General features: G+C 42.9%; 1 protein-coding gene across 1 annotated transcript; it reads left to right on the top strand.

The window, feature by feature from the left end:
• The first annotated feature begins 1,560 nt into the window (after window positions 1-1,560).
• LOC142101203 (CCN family member 1-like) lies at window positions 1,561-19,095 on the top strand. Its single transcript, XM_075185482.1, has 5 exons — window positions 1,561-1,847; window positions 10,966-11,179; window positions 13,561-13,932; window positions 14,380-14,573; window positions 15,713-19,095. The coding sequence occupies exons 1-5, from the start codon at window positions 1,788-1,790 to the stop codon at window positions 16,013-16,015; spliced, it is 1,143 nt and encodes a 380-aa protein (XP_075041583.1). The 5' UTR covers window positions 1,561-1,787; the 3' UTR covers window positions 16,016-19,095.
• The last annotated feature ends 3,677 nt before the right edge of the window (window positions 19,096-22,772 follow it).

Here is a 22,772-nt window from a genome sequence, read left to right on the forward strand (position 1 = left end):
ACACATTCTGTGCTTTTCTTAGGTAAACCGAGCTTGTGAAGTAATCAGAGAAATATTCTGTAGTTGACTTTGCAGCAGAGTGTGTCTTATATCTCAAAAACGGTTTATCAACTGAATAGCATGCAAGTAATTCCACATTTGTTTAAAGGGGCCATTACATTTAAACTACAAGATGACTTATACAAAAGAGTTAACTTTAACATTCACAAATATCATCATCATCATCATTTATATAGCGCCACTAATTCCGCATCGCTGTACAGGGAATTCATTCACATCAGTCCCTGCCCCATTGGAGCTTACAGTCTAAATTCCCTAATATAGACACACACTCACAGACAGGGAGACAGAGAGGGAGAGACTAGGGTCAATTTTTGATAGCAGCCAATTAACCTACCAGTATGTTTTTGGAGTGTGGGAGGAAACCGGAGCACCCGGAGGAAACCCACGCAAACACGGGGAGAACATACAAACTCCACACAGATAAGGCCATGGTCGGGAATCTAACTCATGACCCCAGTGCTGTGAGGCACTTTATAGCGCCAGCAGATTCCGTAGCGCTTTACAATTGTGAACAAACAGTAATAAAATAATACTAGGTAGTACAGACAGACAGAGAGGTAAGAGGGCCCTGCTCGCAAACTAACAATCTATGGAATATATATGTAAAAGTTCCAATACTTTGGCACATTTACGAATATGTAACATTTTATTTAAATATTGTGCACAAATGAAGCCCGGCTACGCCACAACCTCTTTTAGTGCCAGGATTTAAAAAAAAAAAGTGTCACAACGGAGAAAAGCGCATCTTCAATGATAAATATGTTGCACTTTCTGTGCATCAATTTTTGCACTTGCTTTATGGCGAAGGAGTCTTAATAGATGTCCCACATTGTGTTTGATCTATTTTGGATGTCCTTAATGAATGATGCCTATGAGCATTTTAAGAAGACTGGAGATATAAAAAAGAAAATTGAATTAATGAATATTAAAAATAATTTTAGCAATTGGAAACACTATTCAAAATTGCACTGACTCTATCCAATGTCAACATAGCACCAGCTGTATATTGCCGCAACAGGCTTAGTGACTCCCATCGCCCTGCTATAGATTGCACAAATACAGAATAGAAACACTAACTGAGAATTGCATCTTGCAGACATGACAGGAGAAGTGTTACTGTGCTTAAAAAAAATAAAAAATATATAGTCCTTGAGTATTGCACCATGGGTACAGCTACAATAAGTGGTACTGTGCAGCTGCCTAGTCTTAAAAAAGGCAAAGGCTGGAACCTTTTTCAAGCAGGGGCTCTCTCTGGAATTTGGGGACAGTTGGTAACCTGCGCTATTATTAGTGAGTGTGAATGTGTGGGGTGCACCTCCCCCCAGCGGCCTGTAGGGGGCAGCGCTGAGACTCGCTGCCAAGCGCTGGGTTCTCTCAGCTGGTGCCAGAAATGAGTGACGTCAGTGCCATGGGAGGCGGTGCCCGGGGGGGGGCGTGGCTGGGGCAGGCAGTATAAGTAGCAGGGTAGCTGGCAGAGTTTGTCAATGAACAGCTGAGACTCGCAGGTGACCTGTGGCTCTGTGCAGCCCAAGCACCAGCTCAACCCCCCTACATTCCCCCTTTACCCAAGTGTGACTGAGGATCCCTGGTCCTGTGCCCCATAGACAGCTGTGCCCATATACTGTGTGCCCATATATTGTGTGCCCATATACTGTGTGTGCATACATTATTATTACCTATACATCCAGTGCCTGATCTCTGACTTTGGACAGTTGTTTGCTGACATGTTCCTGGGATCTCTGCTTCTCGCTGCAGTGCTGGGGATTGCTTGCTCCATGAGGACGGTAAGTTTACTCTAATGTTGCATCTATTTGTGTCCTGACCTCCCCCCTTCCCTGCAGGGTCATTAGCAAAGTGACAGTGACAGGGGGGATGCATTCTATCTATCTATCTATCTATCATCTGCCTATCTATCTATCTATATATCTGTCTATCATCTGTCTATCTATCTTATCTATCTATCTATCATCTGTCTATCTATCTTATCTATCTATCATCTGTCTATCTATCTATCATCTATCCCAGTGCATTGGCTAACTATTGCCCAGTGTGTTGCATTGTATCACTGGGTTGTGGGCAAAGCAACTGCACTGGTCTGCAGAGCTTGCCATCTAGTATTGACCCATTGGATGATACAGGGTGCTCTTCCTTCCCTGGGGATCACCACCTAACTACTGTAGTGCCCCCCTCCTCATACTGCCACCCACGTGTCTAGTTTGGGTTGTTAGAAAACAATCGTCTCATTCTGTTCTCCCATCAGTGATTCCCTCTTACAGCCCCGTTATAATCAGTGATTTTGTTGTGATGCTCACATGAAAGGCTCGTTATTAACCAACCTGATTGGTCCAGTGTTGGGTTGTCCATTAACCCCTCCTGAAGTTTGTTGTAGGTTGGATGTTGCACTTTAATGTTATTTTGCTGCTTTTTGTGTGTTTGTGTGACATCTGGAGATAGGGCTAGGGTCAGTCAAATTAATAATGAGAATAAGAAGAAAACACACACACACACACACACACACACACACACACACACACACACACATTTATGTGTATGCATTATTGTAGACAAGTCATAGTATAGTGTCTTTTTCCTCTGTATTAGATTCTATAGACTTATAGAGCAAAGCAGATGTAGACAATCTGAGGCCAAATCAGCTATGTTAGAACTACAGATCCCAGCATGCCGACAGGGGGTTATGGTTCCACAAGCAGCTGGAGAGCCTTGGGTTGCCCCATCCTGGAATGCAGCATAAAATCTAACACTTTGTGGGTTGTGTCTGCTAAGCAATGCTATTTATAGAACGACTGGATTTGTTTTTTGCAAGTTGGCACAGGCACCATCTGTAACCTATTGCCTATTAATTCTAGTGTAAATGTTGGTGCCGAGAAAATCTTTGGCTTTTCCACGTGCTGCCCAGGACCCCCCTTGCCCATGGCCACTTAGACTCTGTGGGGGATGCAGAGGTAGAACTGATTTTCAATGTCAGGTTGGTGAGGGATCCGTAAAAGGCAGCTTACAGTTCATGTTGTGTTTTAGTGCTTGGTATTTCAGAAATAAATGCAGTTTGTCCTTATGTCAGACATACCAGCCCTGTTTGGTGGGTTTATTTTTGCATCCCATGTTCCAGCCTCAGTCGCAGATTTTGCATTAATAAAAGCCCTTGATGGTACAAGGCAGATCCAATAATTTGGCTCACGCAGAGTAAGACATGGCAAGCTCTGTGGCTCCTTTAAGCGTTGCTGGAAGTTTGTAAACAGAGGGTGCCACTCTCACTCTCCCAGCCGCTGAATGTGTATCTGCAGGATCTCTCTTGCATGCCAATATCACATTTCAAGGGCTCAGAGTTTGGCTTCCCTTTTATTTTATATTCCTCTCTCCGTGAAGTTCAGAAGAAAAACATCCTATGTCCAGATCCCACATTCCTGCTTTGAGCAACTTAAAGGGGCGGTTGATGAGGGGGGGATGAGAGTGAAGGGGGGGTCTTCCTTCTGATGCTTTTTTTCCATTGCAAAGTCCTGCTGTTGTGATGTGTGCCATGAAGTTGGAGAGTGCATGTTTACATCTGCGTTGCCATCGCTGATTTCCTGCAATTTAACACCTTTGTGACTTTCATGCTGCTGAAATGTAATGCAGGCTTAGTTTCTCTAACAAACCTCACAAGCTATTCAGAGGACAACTCTTATGACTGATACGTGGCTCTAGTATCCTGAAAATTACAGTATTGGGTACATCTAAGGGGTATATTTACTAAACTGCAGGTTTGAAAAAGTGGAGATGTTGCCTATAGCAACCAATCAGATTCTAGTTCTCATTTATTTAGTACGTTCTAGGAAATGGCAGCTAGAATCTGATTGGTTGCTATAGGCGACATCTCCACTTTTTCAAACCTACAGTTTAGTAAATCTAGCCCTGAGTGATGGCCAAAACCTCAAATTCACTCAGCCCTTACCCGTGTACTCACCGGTTCTCTGCTGTTAGTGCCGCTCATTCTATATTTTACAGAGCCAACAAGTTGATGGTTTTTCGTACTTTTAACCCCCCCCCCCAAAAAAAAATAAATTATTGGTTTAAAGGGGTTGGAAATTTTTGCAATTTTTCCAATAGTGCCCCCTCCATTAGTATTTGGAGAACACCGCCTCCGGTCATTCAACATTACTTGCCTGCAGGCGTTGTGTCTAGGAGAAGGACAACGCTTCCTCGTGGCGGCTAAGTCTGGGTCATTCATTTACACTTGGCTGAAGCTGTGTCATTTGTCTGACACCTGATTGGACAGGAGCAGCCGCCAGTTGAATCAGACAGCGGATCAGTTACACACCCACCACCCTTAGTAACGGGATACTATGAATGGCAGTAACGCACCCACACGAAAAGCGCTGGACATGTTACTCCTGTGCCCGTAGCTGCAATCGCTTGTAGCCAAGGGCGTCGCTATAGGTGCCCAGCAGATCAGGGGTCTATGAGGAAAAATATGCATTAAAGTACAACTTAATACGGCTTCATAGCAAATGTATCCAGGTAGTTATATGGTTTGGAAAATAATGAGGATAAAATGACTCTACGTATAATTAAGACCAGTGTACCAGATCGTTACTAATGCAATTAGTACTCTCTCTTATTAGGTGCAGACTGGGGAATGGGGCAGACATTGTGTGGGGAATGACTTTGTGGTGGTGGACCCTAATTTTATAAGAATTTGCAGCAGGTTGAAAACACCTTCAGCGGAACGCATCGTGGTCACCTTATCGGTGCCAATGTTTACCGCACCCTAGAATATACCCAGCTACGGTCATATAAAGAACAAACCTAGAATTAAAGGGGAAATATCTGTGGTGATAGGGGTGAGAGACGTATGGGATATAGTAATGCATGCATTGGGGATTATTTTGGGAGAACTGGTAATAATGTTTGTCAGTACCACGTTATGAGTGAAGCCTGAAGCCAGTTACTACACCATGGCTTGAATCCAGAATATCCACCCGTCATCCAAGTCATTATCATCCTATAAAATCTATAGTTACTTTTTTAATACTCACTTCCAATTAATGTATACATTTGTCTCTGTTATATTTCTATAACCTTTTATTTGGCTAATTTAGGTTTTCTACGTGACAGTGGCACAGCGGCGGTCCCTCTGAGCTGCTGGCATCACCGTTTCAGTATGAAACTCGAATTCTCATTAATTCTCATTAGGAGAATTAAGTTTCAAAAAACCGGTTCTGGGGTTCTGCAGAAATGACATCTGCAACCTTTTGTACTCTGCTCCTGCAATGTTTGGCTGTTGTCCAAGCGTCCTGTAGACTGTGTGCCGGGTATCAGTCTCTCTGCGCTCAGCACTGGGGGAGTTCAGAGCTGGAACTGTTTATATCGTTGCGTTTTATCAGATCTTACAAATCCTGCTTCTCTCTTCCAAATTCCTGCTCCTACTGTCTGTTATTCATCTATTCCAAAACAAATCTTGCCCACTCTCATTCATAAGTGTGTGTGTATATATACTACTAGTATGTTTATGGAGTGTGGGAGGAAACCAGAGCACCCGGAGGAAACCCACACAGAGACGGGAGAACTCATGACCCCAATTAATTTTCTGGGGTTGGACGGTTCTCCAAATCCGATGGGTTCCTGATGTCCGTCGTGGTAAGGGGAGGCTGTCCTCACTCCTGCTGACCAATTCGTTACTCCTAGCTCATGCCAAGGCAGGCTTTAATCATAGAGGCTACATATCGTCCTTGGCCAATCCCATGCCGGAAGCTGAAAGTACAGCCTATCCCGACCGCGGGAATCGTTTCACATTGGGTGGATATTAGTAATATTTGCATTTATATGTAACTTTTGGGATTAGCCTTTAAGAGATGGTAGATGACCTGAGAAATGTTCCAGTGGGGGGCCATCCGCTCCTCGCTGGTTCAAACCCCCACTTAGACAGTAGAATAGAGCGACATATTTTACATTGGTTGGTCAATTTAAATGAAATAGCCAAACTGATCAACCATAATAAGCGAGTTGGATCAAGATCTGCTAATGTCTGAGGCCATCACCCAATGGCGCTAACAGCCTCTCATATCACCCAGGATAATTAGTCCACACGACTAGATATGTCCAATTTAGCTGCTCACGTATACGGTCAAACTGGATATAGATCTGGTCGCTACTGGTGAACCTTTAGTGCCAAAGATCTTGGGGCACCACCAATGTACCTGGAAACTTTGCTAAAATGATGTCTTGTGGTTGTACGTGAATATATATTCTTACACTGTACTGATCTGCGATCACCTAATATACAGACACATGTGGACATGATTTAATGTAACATTGCTTCCTCTTTCATGTAGTAAAGGAGATCTGGAAGGATAAGAATATTCTGAAGAAGAGATTATCTTCCTCTCAGCGTGATTTATCACCCTCCGTGTGGGTGGTTATCTAGAAATTACTGCAGAGAGTGATGTCTCTAGATAGTGGATTTTATAGGGCAGAAATAGTTATCTTGGCTTTACACTTGCAGTAACAGCAGATAGTCTTGTGGGCTGATATCATTTACTGCAGAAGTCATTTCCATTCACTTTTTACCTGTTTGCTTGTAAAAATCAAGTTAGATCTTTGTTGGAGAGGGGAGATTGATCAGTGTCCTTATGTCTATCCCAAGCATGTTTATATTGCTGTACTGTATTACCCTCTACCACCTCTGATGGGAGGCTATTCCACCCACTACCCCTTCTGTGAAGTCATTATTCCTCACATTCCCTCTGAACCTACTTCCCCCAGTGTCAGTACATGTCCTCGTGTTCTAATACTTCTCTTTCCCCCAGTGTCAGTACATGTCCTCGTGTTCTAATACTTCTCTTTCCCCCAGTGTCAGTACATGTCCTCGTGTTCTAATACTTCTCTTCCCCCCCAGTGTCAGTACATGTCCTTGTGTTCTAATACTTCTCTTCCCCCCAGTGTCAGTACATGTCCTCGTGTTCTAATACTTCTCTTCCCCCCAGTGTCAGTACATGTCCTCGTGTTCTAATACTTCTCTTCCCCCCAGTGTCAGTACATGTCTTCGTGTCCTAATACTTCTCTTCCCCCCAGTGTCAGTACATGTCCTCGTGTTCTAATACTTCTCTTCCCCCCAGTGTCAGTACGTGTCCTCGTGTTCTAATACTTCTCTTCCCCCCAGTGTCAGTACATGTCCTCGTGTTCTAATACTTCTCTTCCCCCCAGTGTCAGTGCGTGTCCTCGTGTTCTAATACTTCTCTTCCCCCCCAGTGTCAGTACGTGTCCTTGTGTTCTAATACTTCTCTTCCCCCCCAGTGTCAGTACGTGTCCTTGTGTTCTAATACTTCTCTTCCCCCCAGTGTCAGTACATGTCCTCGTGTTCTAATACTTCTCTTCCCCCCAGTGTCAGTACATGTCCTCGTGTTCTAATACTTCTCTTCCCCCCAGTGTCAGTGCATGTCCTCGTGTTTTAATACTTCTCTTCCCCTCAGTGTCAGTACATGTCCTCGTGTTCTAATACTTCTCTTCCCCCAGTGTCAGTACATGTCCTCGTGTTCTAATACTTCTCTTCCCCTCAGTGTCAGTACATGTCCTCGTGTTCTAATACTTCTCTTCCCCCAGTGTCAGTACATGTCCTCGTGTTCTAATACTTCTCTTCCCCCAGTGTCAGTACATGTCCTCGTGTTCTAATACTTCTCTTCCCCCCCAGTGTCAGTACATGTCCTCGTGTTCTAATACTTCTCTTCCCCCCAGTGTCAGTACATGTCCTCGTGTTCTAATACTTCTCTTCCCCCCAGTGTCAGTACATGTCCTCGTGTTCTAATTCTTCTCTTCCCCCCAGTGTCAGTACATGTCCTCGTGTTCTAATTCTTCTCTTCCCCCCCAGTGTCAGTGCATGTCCTCGTGTTCTAATACTTCTCTTCCCCCCAGTGTCAGTACATGTCCTCGTGTTCTAATACTTCTCTTCCCCCAGTGTCAGTGCATGTCCTCGTGTTCTAATACTTCTCTTCCCCCCAGTGTCAGTGCATGTCCTCGTGTTCTAATACTTCTCTTCCCCCCAGTGTCAGTGCATGTCCTCGTGTTCTAATACTTCTCTTCCCCTCAGTGTCAGTACATGTCCTCGTGTTCTAATACTTCTCTTCCCCCAGTGTCAGTACATGTCCTCGTGTTCTAATACTTCTCTTCCCCCCCAGTGTCAGTACATGTCCTCGTGTTCTAATACTTCTCTTCCCCTCAGTGTCAGTACATGTCCTCGTGTTCTAATACTTCTCTTCCCCCAGTGTCAGTACATGTCCTCGTGTTCTAATACTTCTCTTCCCCCCCAGTGTCAGTACATGTCCTTGTGTTCTAATACTTCTCTTCCCTCCAGTGTCAGTACATGTCCTCGTGTTCTAATACTTCTCTTCCCCCCAGTGTCAGTACATGTCCTGGTGTTCTAATACTTCTCTTCCCCCCCAGTGTCAGTACATGTCCTCGTGTTCTAATACTTCTCTTCCTTTGTAGAATGTTTCCCTCATGCACCTTTGATATATATGAAAGTTTCTATCATGACCCCCCGTTCCCTTCTCTGCTCCAAACTATACATAATAAGATCTTTTAGTCTTTCCGGGTAAGTTTTGTGCTGTAGGCCATGCACCATTATAGTTTCCCTTCTTTGTACAATGTATTTATATCCTTCTGGAGATACGGCCTCCAGAACTGAACACAGTATTCTAGATGAGGCCGTACCAATCATCATCATCATCACCATTTATTTATATAGCGCCACTGATTCTGCAGCGCTGTACAGAGAACTCATTCACATCAGTCCCTGCCCCATTGGAGCTTACAGTCTAAATCCCCTAACACACACACAGACAGACAGACAGACATAGAGAGAGACTAGGGTCAATTTTGATAGCAGCCAATTAAACTTCCAGTATGTTTTTGGAGTGTGGGAGGAAACCAGAGCACACGGAGGAAACCCAGGGAGAACATACAAACTCCTCACAGATAAGGCCATGGTCGGGAAATGAACTCGTGACCCCAGCGCTGTGAGGCAGAAGTGCTAACCACTGAGCCACCGTGCTGCCCAATGACTTATACAGTGGTATTATTACTTCTTTCTGCTACTGATTCCCCTCCCTATATAACCAAGCATCTGACTTGCCTTCCTCATTGCTTTGTTACATTACTTACCTGCCTTTAAGTAAAGTATCGTCAATGTTAACCTGGCATATTCTCAGTGGAGATAAAAATATAAGGACTGAAAACGTTTAATTTTTTTTTTTTTTTACTCTGTTATGATGGCTCAGTGGTTAGCACTTCTGCCTCACAGCGATGGGGTCATTAGTTCAATTCCCAACCATGGCCTTATCTGTGTGAAGTTTGTATGTTCTCCCCGTGTTTGCGTGGGTTTCCTCAGGGTGCTCCGGTTTCCTCCCACATTCCAAAAACATACTGGTAGTTTAATTGGTTGCTATCAAAATTGACCCTAGACTCTCTCGGTCTGTCTGTGTGTGTATGTTAGGGAATTTAGACTGTAAGCTCCAATGGGGCAGGGACTGATGTGAGTGAGTTCTCTGTACAGCGCTGCGGAATTAGTGGTGCTATATAAATAAATGGTGATGATGTTATTGTTGAAATAATTTCCTAAATTCACGGCTCATTATATGCAGACGTCCATTGTAGGTGAGGAAAGGTTTTGCTACCGATTTCCCCTTGACAATTCCAGAAAATATATATATATTTTTTTAAATGTATTACTGCCTTGAGCCGTAGATGGTAATTATGGCTGAATTCTAATTTTACCTTTTCAGCGTTGGTTAAGAGTTGCATTGTATAGAAGTATATATATAGCGTACTGACATTTGCTGTAGACCACTGGAGGCTATTTTTAATGAACAGAGAACTGTACAGTTAAATAAAATATACTTTCCTCTTCTCTCTCCTGTTGTACCTCGTTTTTTTTGTTTTGTTCCCCCCCCCTTCCCCCCCCAAGTGTGAACCGGTTATCACAACATAGAGTGAAACGGGGCTCTGTTAGTCCCGGAGTCACAATTCTTGCCCTGTCCAAAATTTTTGGGAGCTATGCCAGTTCTGAGGAGGCGCTGGTGTGACTCAGCGGGTCACGTGTGCTTTGTGTATGCCAGCCCTTGGCCGCCCGTCCAGGAATTAGCTGTAATTCAGGGATTAACATCGGACAAGTTATGGTTATAGAGATTAACCGAATGTGTGACAATCACAGACGCTAACAGCAAATAGATATAAATACTGGGCTTAATTTCGGGTATTTTCCGGGGACCTCAATAGACTTGTTGTCTCCCACCTTGTAGGGTGTAAAGATTGACTCCTAACTTGTTATACAATGGCTGTTTTTGACCCTCTATTGTAGAGTTCTATAAGAGTTCTATCCAAGTACATAGCGCTGAATAGAATCTCCGCCTTAGGGCTACATTTACTAAACTGCGGGTTTGAAAAAGTGGAGATGTTGCCTATAGCAACCAATCAGATTCTAGTTATCATTTATTTAGTGCACTCTGCAAAATGACAGCTAGAATCTGATTGGTTGCTATAGGCAACATCTCCACTTTTTCAAACCCGCAGTTTAGTAAATCTAGCCCTTAGTGTCTATCCCACGCTGCCTGACAACTACAGTCCATTGATCGAACGTGTATGAAGCAAGTGCTTAAAAATGTTAAATGGTTCTTTACGAACGTTTGCCATCATCTTTAAAATGTGTTATATATTTGTTAAACCACTTCTCCCAATTTGTATTAATTGAAAGAGTAATTACATTTAACGTTTCAGGCTCAGACATTATATTATAATGAAGGGTTCCGAGAATAGGATATTTTTTTAACTCTGTTTTTTTTTGTATGAATTTAGTCCGTAAAGTTGTTGTGTAACTTTTTGTAAAATTCATGTGTTTTTTGTTTTTCTGTACAGGGGGAGCCATCGTGCCCGACAAACTGTGTGTGTGCCAAGGACGGCCCGAGCTGCTCCCCTGGCATCAGCCTTGTGATCGACGCCTGTGGGTGCTGCAAGGTTTGTGCCCGCCAGTACAACCAGGACTGCGATTTCAGGCACCCCTGCGACCACATCAAAGGACTCCACTGTGACTTCGGAGCCGACCCTTCATCCAGCCTAGGGATCTGCAGAGGTAAACATATCCCCCCCCCCCCCCCCCCCTCAAAAAAAACGCCACCCACCAATTAACATTATATTGGTGTTGAATAAACCAAGTTGGTCTGTGCACTTGTCATATTAAGGTTGCACAAACCCCTATGGCCAGAACGTATTCAATAAATCCTATTATTAATTTAATTATTGCATCCCATTTAAGCCTGGGTGTCATTTAAACTCTTCCACAGTAAAATCTGGAATTGTAGGCAGAGATGCTATCTTGACCTATTGCTAGCACTCAGCTCCGTCAAAAGGCAGAGCTGCGCTATAGGGGGTGTGTCAACACGGACCAATAAGAAGGTGCAAGCTTGAAGCTTGCAGCTTCTTATTGGTCCTCCTGCTCACCCATTTTCACCATCCAAGCAAGCAACATTTTTGCAGCCGCTTTACTGCAGAAACAAGAGGATGTCGGGGGGGGGGGAAGAAAAACGTTTCCGGTCTCCACTAATAAGAGGGAGCAGCTTAGTGTGAGATGTTGCTTTAAACGATAATAATGCCATTTCTACAGATATTCTTTACAGGAGTCCATATGTAGATATACTGTCATCACCGGTGTATTATATGCAGATTATAGACAAGAGAATGAATATGCCTGTTAGATTCTGCTTTTGGGCATGTTTTGAGGTTAAATCCATATGAATGACATTCTTATTCACGTCTTCCGCCATATTTATTATCCATAAAAGCGGCAACAACATTCTATCTACAGGAGTGATGGAGTGAAATAATCAGGGTTTATTATTTCGTTCAGTGACCCAGATTAGGGTGTAATTGCATTTAGACTTGCACCTATCCTTTAACGATCACAACTCATTAGTGAAAGATGAGCTAGAGGTTCGTTGGGCACTGGTTGGCGTTTGGCAGCAGTTCTGACACCGGCTGGCTTGTTTTTTTTTTTTTTCCAAAGAGCAGATATAATTCAAGTCAACACCTCACCTGGCACAGGGGACGGGAACAGCTACCATCTGCCCGTCTTGAGATAAACCTCCCTGTAGAAGTGCAATCTCTGGCTGTGCCCGGGGAAGGGGGGTGTAATTGGCCGGAACGTTTATTATTCGGAATCGTTGGCAGCGTCGAGCCATTTAATGTCACTTCTAACGAGCATCCTGGATTGGACAGCCATATATTGATTTGACAGAATGTGTTTGTGGTTAGTAACGCTATTTACTACAGATCATGTTACACTGCTCATAACCGTGTGACCCAGCGAGGCTTCCAAATAGTACAGGGACTTTGACCGTCTTACAGGAAAGAAGAGGAAGGAAAAACAAGCCTTTAAAGTGTGTGTGTGGGGGGGGTTCCCACCTTCAGATAAATTTAACTTCTCACCTTGTACACACCTTCTGGTGACTTTTACCCCATCCAATGCATTATATTTCTTTCTGCCGTCTCTCAGCCGTGCATTTATATGAGTGTCAGAAGTCCTGCAGAGGCGCCCTCTGCGTCATATCCACAGAGCAGCTCTGTGTCGTATCCATAGCGACAGAAATAAACAAATCTGGCTAAAGATATAAAGACCTGGCTGAAAAGCACAGAAGGAACAGAAATGTGGTAAAATGTCTATTTAGTAACAGTTGAAGGAGGGCATTAAATTATTGACATGCATTATTTATTTAAAAGCTTATTAACTTGATTAAAACTTATTGAATAGTCAAAATTAAAAGCTGTTATGCCATGGTTTGGCCACTAGAGGCGCTGTATTATTGAGCCCTATAGCTGATTCCTAGCAAGCAGCTTGACAGATCACACTTGTAGCGTTACAGAAATGCAGAGGAAAAGTTTCTGTTTTGCAGAGCCTTATAAAGCAGGTGTACTTGCCCTTTAAATATATTAAAGGTTTTAAAAAGGTTCATTATATAGTAATATTCATTATATTTCAGAGCAAGTGGCCAGGCTTTTAAACTGGTAGGGTCAGGAGTAATATTAAAATTGCATTTTTCTGAAAGAGTAGAAGCCGCTTGGGTCAACCTTCCGGATGAGATGGGCTTTTGTGGATTGTAGATGACATTTAACGCTGGGATCAGCAAACACAAGGGTTTCCCTCTTTTTGGGGGTCATTACCGAGATCCAAAAAAATGGGGACACACCTTGAATTACGTATATTGGGCAAATAAAAAAATTAAAAAAATTGATCTGCAAATTTTTGCAGTCCCTAAATGACCCTTAACGTACCTGTGGGTGTACAGGGAGGGTTTGGGAAGTTGACATCAGATTAAAAACCTAAGCATACCTGCCTACAGTCCAACTAAGTGAATTAGGACAAGCAGGACTTATCTGCCTTAATACACCCAACCAAGCACGCCCCAGAAAAAATGGAGCAATATCCATTAATCCGTTATTTTCTTTTTTTTCCCCCAGCAAAGTCCGAAGGGCGACCCTGTGAATTCTTTGGGCAGATCTACCAGAACGGAGAGAACTTCCAACCCAACTGCAAGCACCAGTGCACCTGTATGGACGGCGTGGTAGGCTGCATGCCCCTGTGCCCCCAGGAGATGGCGCTGCCCAGTGTGGACTGCATCAATCCTAGACTGATGAAGGTGCCCGGACAATGTTGCGAGGAATGGATGTGTGACAGTAACCACATCTCCGAGGACTCGGGAGACACTACTGCCGGAGACGTGGATGACTCCTTGAAGTCGTCCGAAGAGAACGTAGACCAGGAGGACGTCGAACCAGTGTCCAGCAATGAGCTCATATCGTTGGTCCGAAATGGATTCAAGGTGGACACAGGTAAGTTTGGAGCCAGCCACTCTCCTTGGCGTGTCCTCTGAGTACCTATTCCTTGCCGGCAGAGAAGATCCTTTATCGTATATTGGTCTTCATTCTTGGTATAATGGTTTCTATACTTCTAGTTAGACCTTTTACCCAAACTGTTACGCCATCTGTAGCATAGGAAACGTGACCTGTATCTATAAACTCTCGTTCTTTTAAAGTTGCATTGCCCCGGATGAAGTAGATGTAAACTGTGATGGTTACGGGTAGATTTAACTGGGTACAGCCCACCTTCGTCATTTCTGGAGATTTAATTCCATAACTCTCAATAGTCCTTACTCTTGGACCCTGACCTATCGGAAAGCTGGCATGGGAAGTTGATTCTGGACGCGTTTTGGGTGGGTTATAGGCAGCGCCATTTGTACCAATGGTCATTTAATTTCTGTTTCCTCTTGTGTGTTACAGCTCTGGGTCCTCATCCTCAGCCGGATCGCTCCAGCTGCGCCATCCAGACCACCGAATGGTCGCAGTGCTCCAAATCTTGCGGCATGGGCCTGTCTGCCAGGATAACCAATGATAATCCTCAGTGCAAGCTCATGAAGGAGACACGCCTCTGCCAAATTCGGCCCTGCAAGGACCCTTTCCCCACGAAACCTAAGGTACAGACCAGTTTGTCGTTTTGGGGTCTTAATAGATACATTGTTACTGTATCATTTATTGAGTAAAATTTCACCATCAATGTCTCAGGATTCCACTGCTGTTCTATGCAAATGAGTGGGAGGGGACAGATTGAGAATACATTCCAATAGTCTAAACAGAAAGATTATAGTTTTAGGGAGATGACAGGACGTGTTACTGCAGCCATTTCCTTCTGTACATTGCACAGTCAGTGGTGTTATATGGGCATGACATCAATTTAAGTATATTATGCCCATTAGCCGAATGGATATGCTCCAAAAATCCTAATATACTTCAAAGAAAACTCTACACCTTTTATTTGCAGATCCCCCATTTGGTAATAAGAAGATAGGCTAGTTGTTGTTGTTAATTCCTCCTCTCGTTTTCTGATGGAAAAATAAGCCTATACATGCTAACCTATCTACTTGTGGGCGAGAGATTTCAGCCGATATGCATCAATTTGTTTTGCAAAGATAGTAGCCTGAGCTTTCACATGCCCCTCCTTCTGTATTCATTACAATATACCACGCCAGGCAACTGCTAAGTTTGTTACTTTGTTGAAACAATGTTTTTGTACTCGGTGCTTTTGTAGTCGATAAATTGAGTCCTCTTGCACTGTGTACTGGCACGGCCGCCTTCTGCCATTTTAGGAGGGCAGGACATGAAAATAAGGATGTACAGAAAGTGGGAAACAACTTTAAGTGTTGTATTTCGGGCAGCAAAACAATAAAAACGATGTTTGCAAATCATGTTATTAAATGGGGAATTGTTGTAAATCTATTCATGTGGAGGCAAAATAATGGAGCTGACACAGGTCAAGTGGCGAGGGCACCCTCCGTTGGCAGCCGACGGGATAAATCCCAGAATGGTAAAAGACTTAAGACATCCACCCAACAACGTAACCAGTGCTAGCGTTGGCCAGTACGAATTTTAATTCTGATTTCCAGCCATTCTGCTAATAAAAAAATCTCCATATAAGATTGCCAGTTCCCGGGTGGGTTTTTTTTTAGTTTCTCTGGCCTTTTTTAAAAGACCGTCGGTCCACCGTCTCTATGAATCATTGGCTGCAGTTAATTCTGAAGCACGGTTTGTAACCTTGTATCTCTTGTTGTTTACTTAGAACGGGAAGAAATGCACCAGGACGAAGAAAGCCAAGCAGGCCGCCCACTTCACTTACGCCGGCTGCGCCAGCGCACGGCGCTACAAGCCGCACTACTGCGGATCGTGCACAGACGGAAGGTGCTGCGCTCCATCCAAGACCCGCACCATGCGCGTCCGCTTCCGTTGCGACGACGGGGACACCTTCCAGAAAAGCATGATGTGGGTGGAAAAGTGTCGGTGTCACCAGAACTGCCCATACCACACCGAGCTGTCCTACCCGCACTACCGGTTGCACAACGACATCCACAAGTTCACGGATTGAGCGCCGAGGACTGCTTTTGTTTTCCAGACTTACGGGACGGCGGCCACTAACAATGGCTCCCCAATCCCTCGAACCATTTCCAACCTACAGTGCCCGAGCCACCATCGATTGGGTGGTGATACAGGGCCAGAGCGTCACAACCACACAAATGGTCTAGAGACCCATGATTTACCATCGACCCTCGTATAATCTCATCAAAGAGAGTGTGACGCGTTTCACTGGCTTAGCAATGGTAGAGAGGCGGTGACGCAGACTTATTCCAATATGGGTGAACGATACATTTAATGTTAGCGGTTATAAAGTGCAGTGCATCTAGATTTTAGGTCTGGTGTTAATGCATGTTACTCCCGATACAGGGAGGATTCAGGGTATCTGTACAGAATGACTGTGTAGACAAGAGTGGAACAGTATTATGAAACGAAAGACTAGATGCCCCCACCAAGCCCGGAGTAGCATAGACAAGAATTCGTGTCTGTTTCCTGGAAGTGTGGCGAACCGCGTCGTGCCGTAAGATGTTTTCTAACTATGACCATGATTAATGGAGCAGATCATCTTGGTCTTCACTCTAGGAGGACATTTGAAGTCCCTGTGACTAAGATTATATAAGCAGATATGCACCTGAGAAATATATTGGGTGATTATAATGTAGATTAGAGGAATAGTGGACTATTATCTTCTGCTGTAGTCAATTTAGATCATGACGTTGTACCCAGTACCATGAAGACCAAGTCTAATCTGATTCGGTTCCAGACAAGACCTCAGTGAAGGTTAATATAGTCTTAATATAACGTAATCTAACTGGAGGCTCTTTCACCTTCCAGAGTTTAGAATTAATAGTGCAGAATTGGTGTGATCCCAGAAACTTCACACATGTGGACGTATAGGATTACTATTTTTTTGGAAGGTAATTCTAGAGATCTGTAACTCAACGTACAACTCGCCCAGTACAAACGTCTTCTCGAAGTCATCAGGATACGATGAGTGGATTAGGACTGAAACCAAATCCATGGAACTAGGCTAGACAAACATTATCCAGTAATGTGAGTAACGCTAGGGTAATAACCAGTAATGTGATTAATGAGACGGAGTCTAATACTAGTTATTGGATGTTAGAGGAGACAGCATGCAGGTCTTGAGAACTTCATGAGCTACCGGTAACCCAAACGGGTCTCTCACATCCCTGTGCACCATGTTTTTTAAAGAGATGATTGATATTATCATTGTGGCCTAAGCCGTGGGGCGCTGGAAGGAGATCATATTCTTGATCACTCATTGCTGGCCATCGATAAGAATGCAAATCTGTGCATTGATTGGTGGAGAGAGCATTCCGCTGCCGCTTTACGATCTGGCACTACGGAGCGTTTGGTTGGGTCCTGTCAGAGAGGGGGTATTTTTGCAGCGAATAAGGGAACTAGACTACAGTTAGTAGTTTTCCATAAAGGCACTTTAAGACGAAATCATTTGCTGCTTTTAAAACATCCTTAATCTGTTAGTTGTCCCGCTGACCTGGGCGGTGTGAAAGTCAAGTTGACAGCCAGGAAACAGCCAAAGAACCATTTAGTCGTAGCAATCTATCAAACGGAGGTTATAAAAGTAAAAAAAAAAGAAATATTATACAGTACATTTGCAACAGTTTGACATAGTTTACCAAAGTTACACATATTGTTTTAAATATTAAAGCGATACCTTAGATGTTATACTTGTATCATCAATATGCACTTGTGTGTTCATCAGATTTCTAACGGAAGCTTCGCGTTAGGAAGTAAGTTCTGAAGTAAACTAAAACTTCTGAAATTCAAAGTTAAGCTTTCTTTCCCATAACAATATTAGACTTTTAAAGCTGAGAGAATTCCCAAAATTTCCTTTTCCCTTTATTGGTTCCCCAGATGATTAAACTGCACCCTCCTCCCTACACACGGTGGAACCGTATTTTGCCGGCCGAACAAACATTTGTGAGTCTGTACCTATCCATTTTCGTGGCAAACGGTGTCATCCAGGTGAAGGCAGCCAATCGATTTGCTAGCAGGCAACGGCATGGCTGAGAAGGCAGCCAATCGAATCACTAGGAGCCAGAGACGTCACTTGAGGACGCTGGTTCGTGGTAAATTGGCAGACCACACCGAAAAGATGGCTGCCTCCACTGTGTGTATGTGAAAGGTGCACTTTAATGATGTCCCAAGCACTCCTTGCACTTAAGGGTGCAATTGTCCTTGATATATGCTGAAGCGGTGTTACCTGTTGCAAAACCAAGGCCTTATTGTCAAGATAGAGTGTATTAGAGAACTGCGCAGAATGCTACGAATAGTAAATCAGAACAGGAAAAGGGAGGTGAGTGTGGGGGGGGAGGGGGTCCTTGTACTGCCGACATTAATATATGTCATAAATAGATATATTTTTGTGACACGTCACTAAGCAATATTTGCTTTCCCCGGTAGTTTTGTATGCTTTGTTTTTTGTTAATTCTGTCCTCTAATGTTAGTGTCTTTTTATGTTCAAAAGGTTAAAGTATTTCTTTGTATGTGTTTGTTATATTTTTTTAATACATTGAGTATTTACTTTTAAATTGTGGTCCCATTCTAGGTTTTAAAAAAATAAATAAAAAAATATTGTTTGTATTTAAAAGGGTGGCTGGTTAGCACAATTATCCCCCCCCCCATGTGTCTTTTCAGTGGAGCGTCCGCCCCTTTAAGGCAGCAGTCTGCAATACTAACCCGTCTGCCTCTCTGTTAGAAGAGAGAGTCGAGCATTAGAATCTATCTCCTGCTCAGATTGTATATAGCAATGGTGTCTCCTGATTGGACAGGAGATTGCGGCAAGACCAATCAGCAGACGCATTCAGTTCTAGCTGCTTAACCAGGACGGTGAGCGTTCCATGTATGGGAGGTACCGCCACAGAAGGAGTACAGGGGGTCGAGGGGCAGTTGTGTTTCACTAGCTGGGGATGTAAAAAAGTCTACAACCCCTGGAAGAATTTTGCGACTGTGATTTTAATATATACAATTTCTCCATGTCTGGCAGTATTACAAGCTTTATATGTAAAGTTTAATAAAAAACAAAACAAAATATATGTATAAAAAAGGTTTTGCTGTCTGTGCATTGATTTGTGAAAACAATGGAGAGAAAGTGTCGTTATTAACATAGGTGCAAATGCGCATTTACTCGTAGTAACCAACCAGGCACTAGAACAATCAAAGCTAATTCCTGATTGGTTGCGAAGGGTTACTCAGCTTTGAATTCATTAGTCCAGCAAGCTCTAGGACAAGTAAAGGTAACTGCTCATAGTCTACTAGGGGTCACCACATCACAGGGCTATTTGTTAATTCATGTACTTAACTTTTTATTAATATATGGCAGCATCCGGTAAGCAACTACCAAATGTTTTTTTTTTTTAGCAAGCTGAATCTTTCTAACATAAAAGGAAGAGCAAGGTTAGCAGCTCTATGGAATCCAGAGATAGCAGACCTTTTATATGAAGTATAATTCGGAAACATAGTAGAACGGAGAGCAAGTCACACAGTGGATAACTAATTATGCACAACCAGTATAGAGTTGTTCCCTAAAAGGGCCTTAATGCTACATGATATCCTCTTCCACTGTAACACAGGATTCACAAGAAATGTAGCCAGGAATCCCCACTGTTGTGAAAAGTCTCTTTTTTCCGGAACTCGTTCTGTCTCAGATCAGTATCAAATTCCACAACAGGATGAGGAACAGAGACGGATCTTATAGGAGACACTTTTTTTAAAAATTTTATTGCCAAACTTTTTATTTTGGGTCAGGGGCTTTAATGCCTGTACGAAGACTCAACTATTAATTTAGAACCTTAAGTGCCACAGAAATCAAGATCGTCAGGCTTCTATAAGGTGAGGATGACAGTCAGAATTTATTTGGACCAGCTGCTCAAACTAGCGTAACTTCACCATGCAAGTTACAGAATTCTCTCCCTTTCAATGGGGGATATACTCTGGTATTTATAACATGAAAACGTGAAAAGGAAAAAAAAACAAAACAACATTCCGTATGGTACAGGCAGAACACACAATAAGATCTCTCTTGGTAAGGTCTCGGTAATTACTCAAGTCTTATTTTTCAGGAGTTAAAAAGTGAACCATGTAGATCAGTGGGTGTCCAACCTTTTAGCTTCCCTGGGCCACATTGGAAGACGACGAGTTGGTTTGGGCCGCACATAAGATACAATAACGATAGCTGATCATCCAAAAAACCATAGAAAACATAGTTAACACTTATATATGAGAAAAGACATATATATATATATATATATATATATATATATCACTTTTTTTTCAAATCCCCTATACTTACCTTTCAATCGCCCTGTTCAAAAAATCCTCTCTAGTTATTATACTATAATCACTTTTTGTATTGTTTCGATGCAATATCAATTAAGTACATTTAAGCCAGGCATTGTATATCAGGGTGCCCTGACCAGGCCTGCGGTACCTGACATATACACCACTGTGACCCCAAATTGTCACCTGTTTTGATAATTACACCACTATGTTAGCTAAGGAATAACAACTTATGATGGGCCAAAGAGAATAATATATAATGCCCCATTAGTATTACAAGTAGAAGTATGTAGCAGGGAGATAAGGTCCATGATGCTCCAGGACCAGGTGACTTTTATTCACTTGTCAGCGTCCCTTGAAATAAAAAAAAAAATCCCCCTTAACTTACCTTTTAATCGGCTTGTTCTCCTGTCCTCTTCTCTTCTTTTCTCCAATTCTGTGCTGCTGATTGTTCTTCTCGCGCGGGTGACTCCTCTGTGCTGCGCTCCGCAAAGGATGTTGGGCGTGATGATATCACGCCCGACATTCACTGCGAGCACCGCACGGAGGAGGAGACAAGGGAGGGAGCCGGAGTACCAGCTGACGTGACCGCGTGACTGCAAGGTAAGTATTTTCTTTTCTTTTTTTTTTTGCAGGATTTTTTTTTCCACTAACAGTGTTGCCCCCTTGCCACAACCAAAACTCCTTCTGAGCCACATTTACAGGCGTGCTGGGCCGCATGCGGCCCGCGGGCCTTGGGTTGGACAACCCTGACTTAGATTATTGAATCCTATTCTTTTCTAGAGGGCCTGATTGAAATCGGGACACAAACTTGTGTTCTAAAAAAAAAAAGAGAGCACAGAACTAGTTCCGCCCGTATTGAGTACGCTCTTCCTAAACAGCACTTTCTGTACGCAGAGGAAAGGAACAGACTGCAGTATACGCACAAGCGTATTCGCAATATAAGGTCATTATAAAATAAATTAACAATTCTTAACAGTGTAATTATTAATAAAAAAATCTGGATTTAAAACAACTATATTTTTTTGTACATTAAATACATAAATATGCTGTACATACTATGCCTTGAATCGTCTGCATCTCCATTGGAACACCATTATTATTCATGGCCTATGTTGGTGCCCCCCTTCCCTCCTACATTGCGCCCCTCAAATCGTAGGCAATCAGAAGTGTAATTTGCGTTCGGACATGAATTTCACGCCATTGCGGTCAGTTTTCAAGCATGCACAGAGCTATTTAATGCACGATACGCTACGCGCATAAATGTCAGAGCATGGATCAAGCCTCATATCTCTAAACAGAATTCCTTAAGCAATACCGAAAAAAGTACCAACGTCACCATAACATTTATATCCCCCCCTTTCTAGTGTAAGTCACATATGAAAATCACTTTATTTGCTAAAGGTCTAGCTGTTCTGTGCCTACTTCTACATTCCCATTTTTGAGCCTTTTTCTGCTCAACTTCATCATTAATTACACCATACACAAATGTGTCACTTTCTTTTTCCCTGTTCTTTAAATAAATGTATATAGTATCAAATTGCTTTCTTTTCATAGAATTAGGTGTCAAGTGACATTTAGACATTTTCAAAATGATATTTTTAATAAGCTCATAGTTTTATATCTAACCTTTTCCAGCAACCTGGATAATAATCTAATTTCCTTTACAGTCCTAATGACTCCATAGATTGGGAATAAGATGGCAAAATAGCTGTCAGTTTCGGAACTTACTCTTGTATCTCTAATAATACTTTTGGAAGATAATTAACCTGCCTGACTGCAGGAAGTATATATCCTAAATTTGGGTACACACTACAGAATTTTCCACCAACTTTTTATGCCGAGCGATTTCACATGGGATCGATGTTCCGATCGCTCGGTCCCTGGATTGCATACACACTAGCCTTGTTTAGGACGATAAAGGGAAGAGCGGACGTCCCTTTAGCGACTTTTTACAGCCATGTTGTCGTGAGCAATGACTGTAATTTCGTACTCACTGTCGTGGATCGGTCGGAAGTTTATACACACTACACAGCGGAAACGAGATTGGAACGAAAATATTTAACGGTACAACCAACCAAATGAGGCGACAATCGTCCACTTAGGCAGACTTTCGACCATCGTGTCACTGCACACACTGACCCGACTTTTGAACGAGCGGTCGTATGTCGGCCGATTGAGCCGATTATTGGACGAAAACAGTGTAGTGTGTACCCAGCTTAAGTCTATTTGTAACCATAGATAAGAGTTAGCTCCACAAATAATGTAGTGTCCCTGGAAAGTGTTTATTCCTTGCTCAAAATCACCTATTTGCACTGAGCAAGATCCATTGTTTGCAAAGCAAATTAATCCAGAAACAGAAGTAGCTAATTGCAGATACACAGTCGTGTTACAATCTTTGGCTTTCGTCCACGATCACTTTTCCAGCCCACATAGTGTTTCTCCGA

Source organism: Mixophyes fleayi, chromosome 9 (assembly GCF_038048845.1).
Source record: "Mixophyes fleayi isolate aMixFle1 chromosome 9, aMixFle1.hap1, whole genome shotgun sequence".
NCBI lineage: Eukaryota > Metazoa > Chordata > Amphibia > Anura > Limnodynastidae > Mixophyes > Mixophyes fleayi.

Coding starts and splice junctions, on each gene's coding strand:
- LOC142101203 (XM_075185482.1), top strand. CDS start 1,788: ATGTTCCTGGGATCTCTGCTTCTCGCTGCAGTGCTGGGGATTGCTTGC. Junction 11,180..13,560: donor CAGCCTAGGGATCTGCAGAG/GTAAACATATCC, acceptor TTTTTCCCCCAG/CAAAGTCCGAAGGGCGACCC. Junction 14,574..15,712: donor CTTTCCCCACGAAACCTAAG/GTACAGACCAGT, acceptor TTGTTTACTTAG/AACGGGAAGAAATGCACCAG.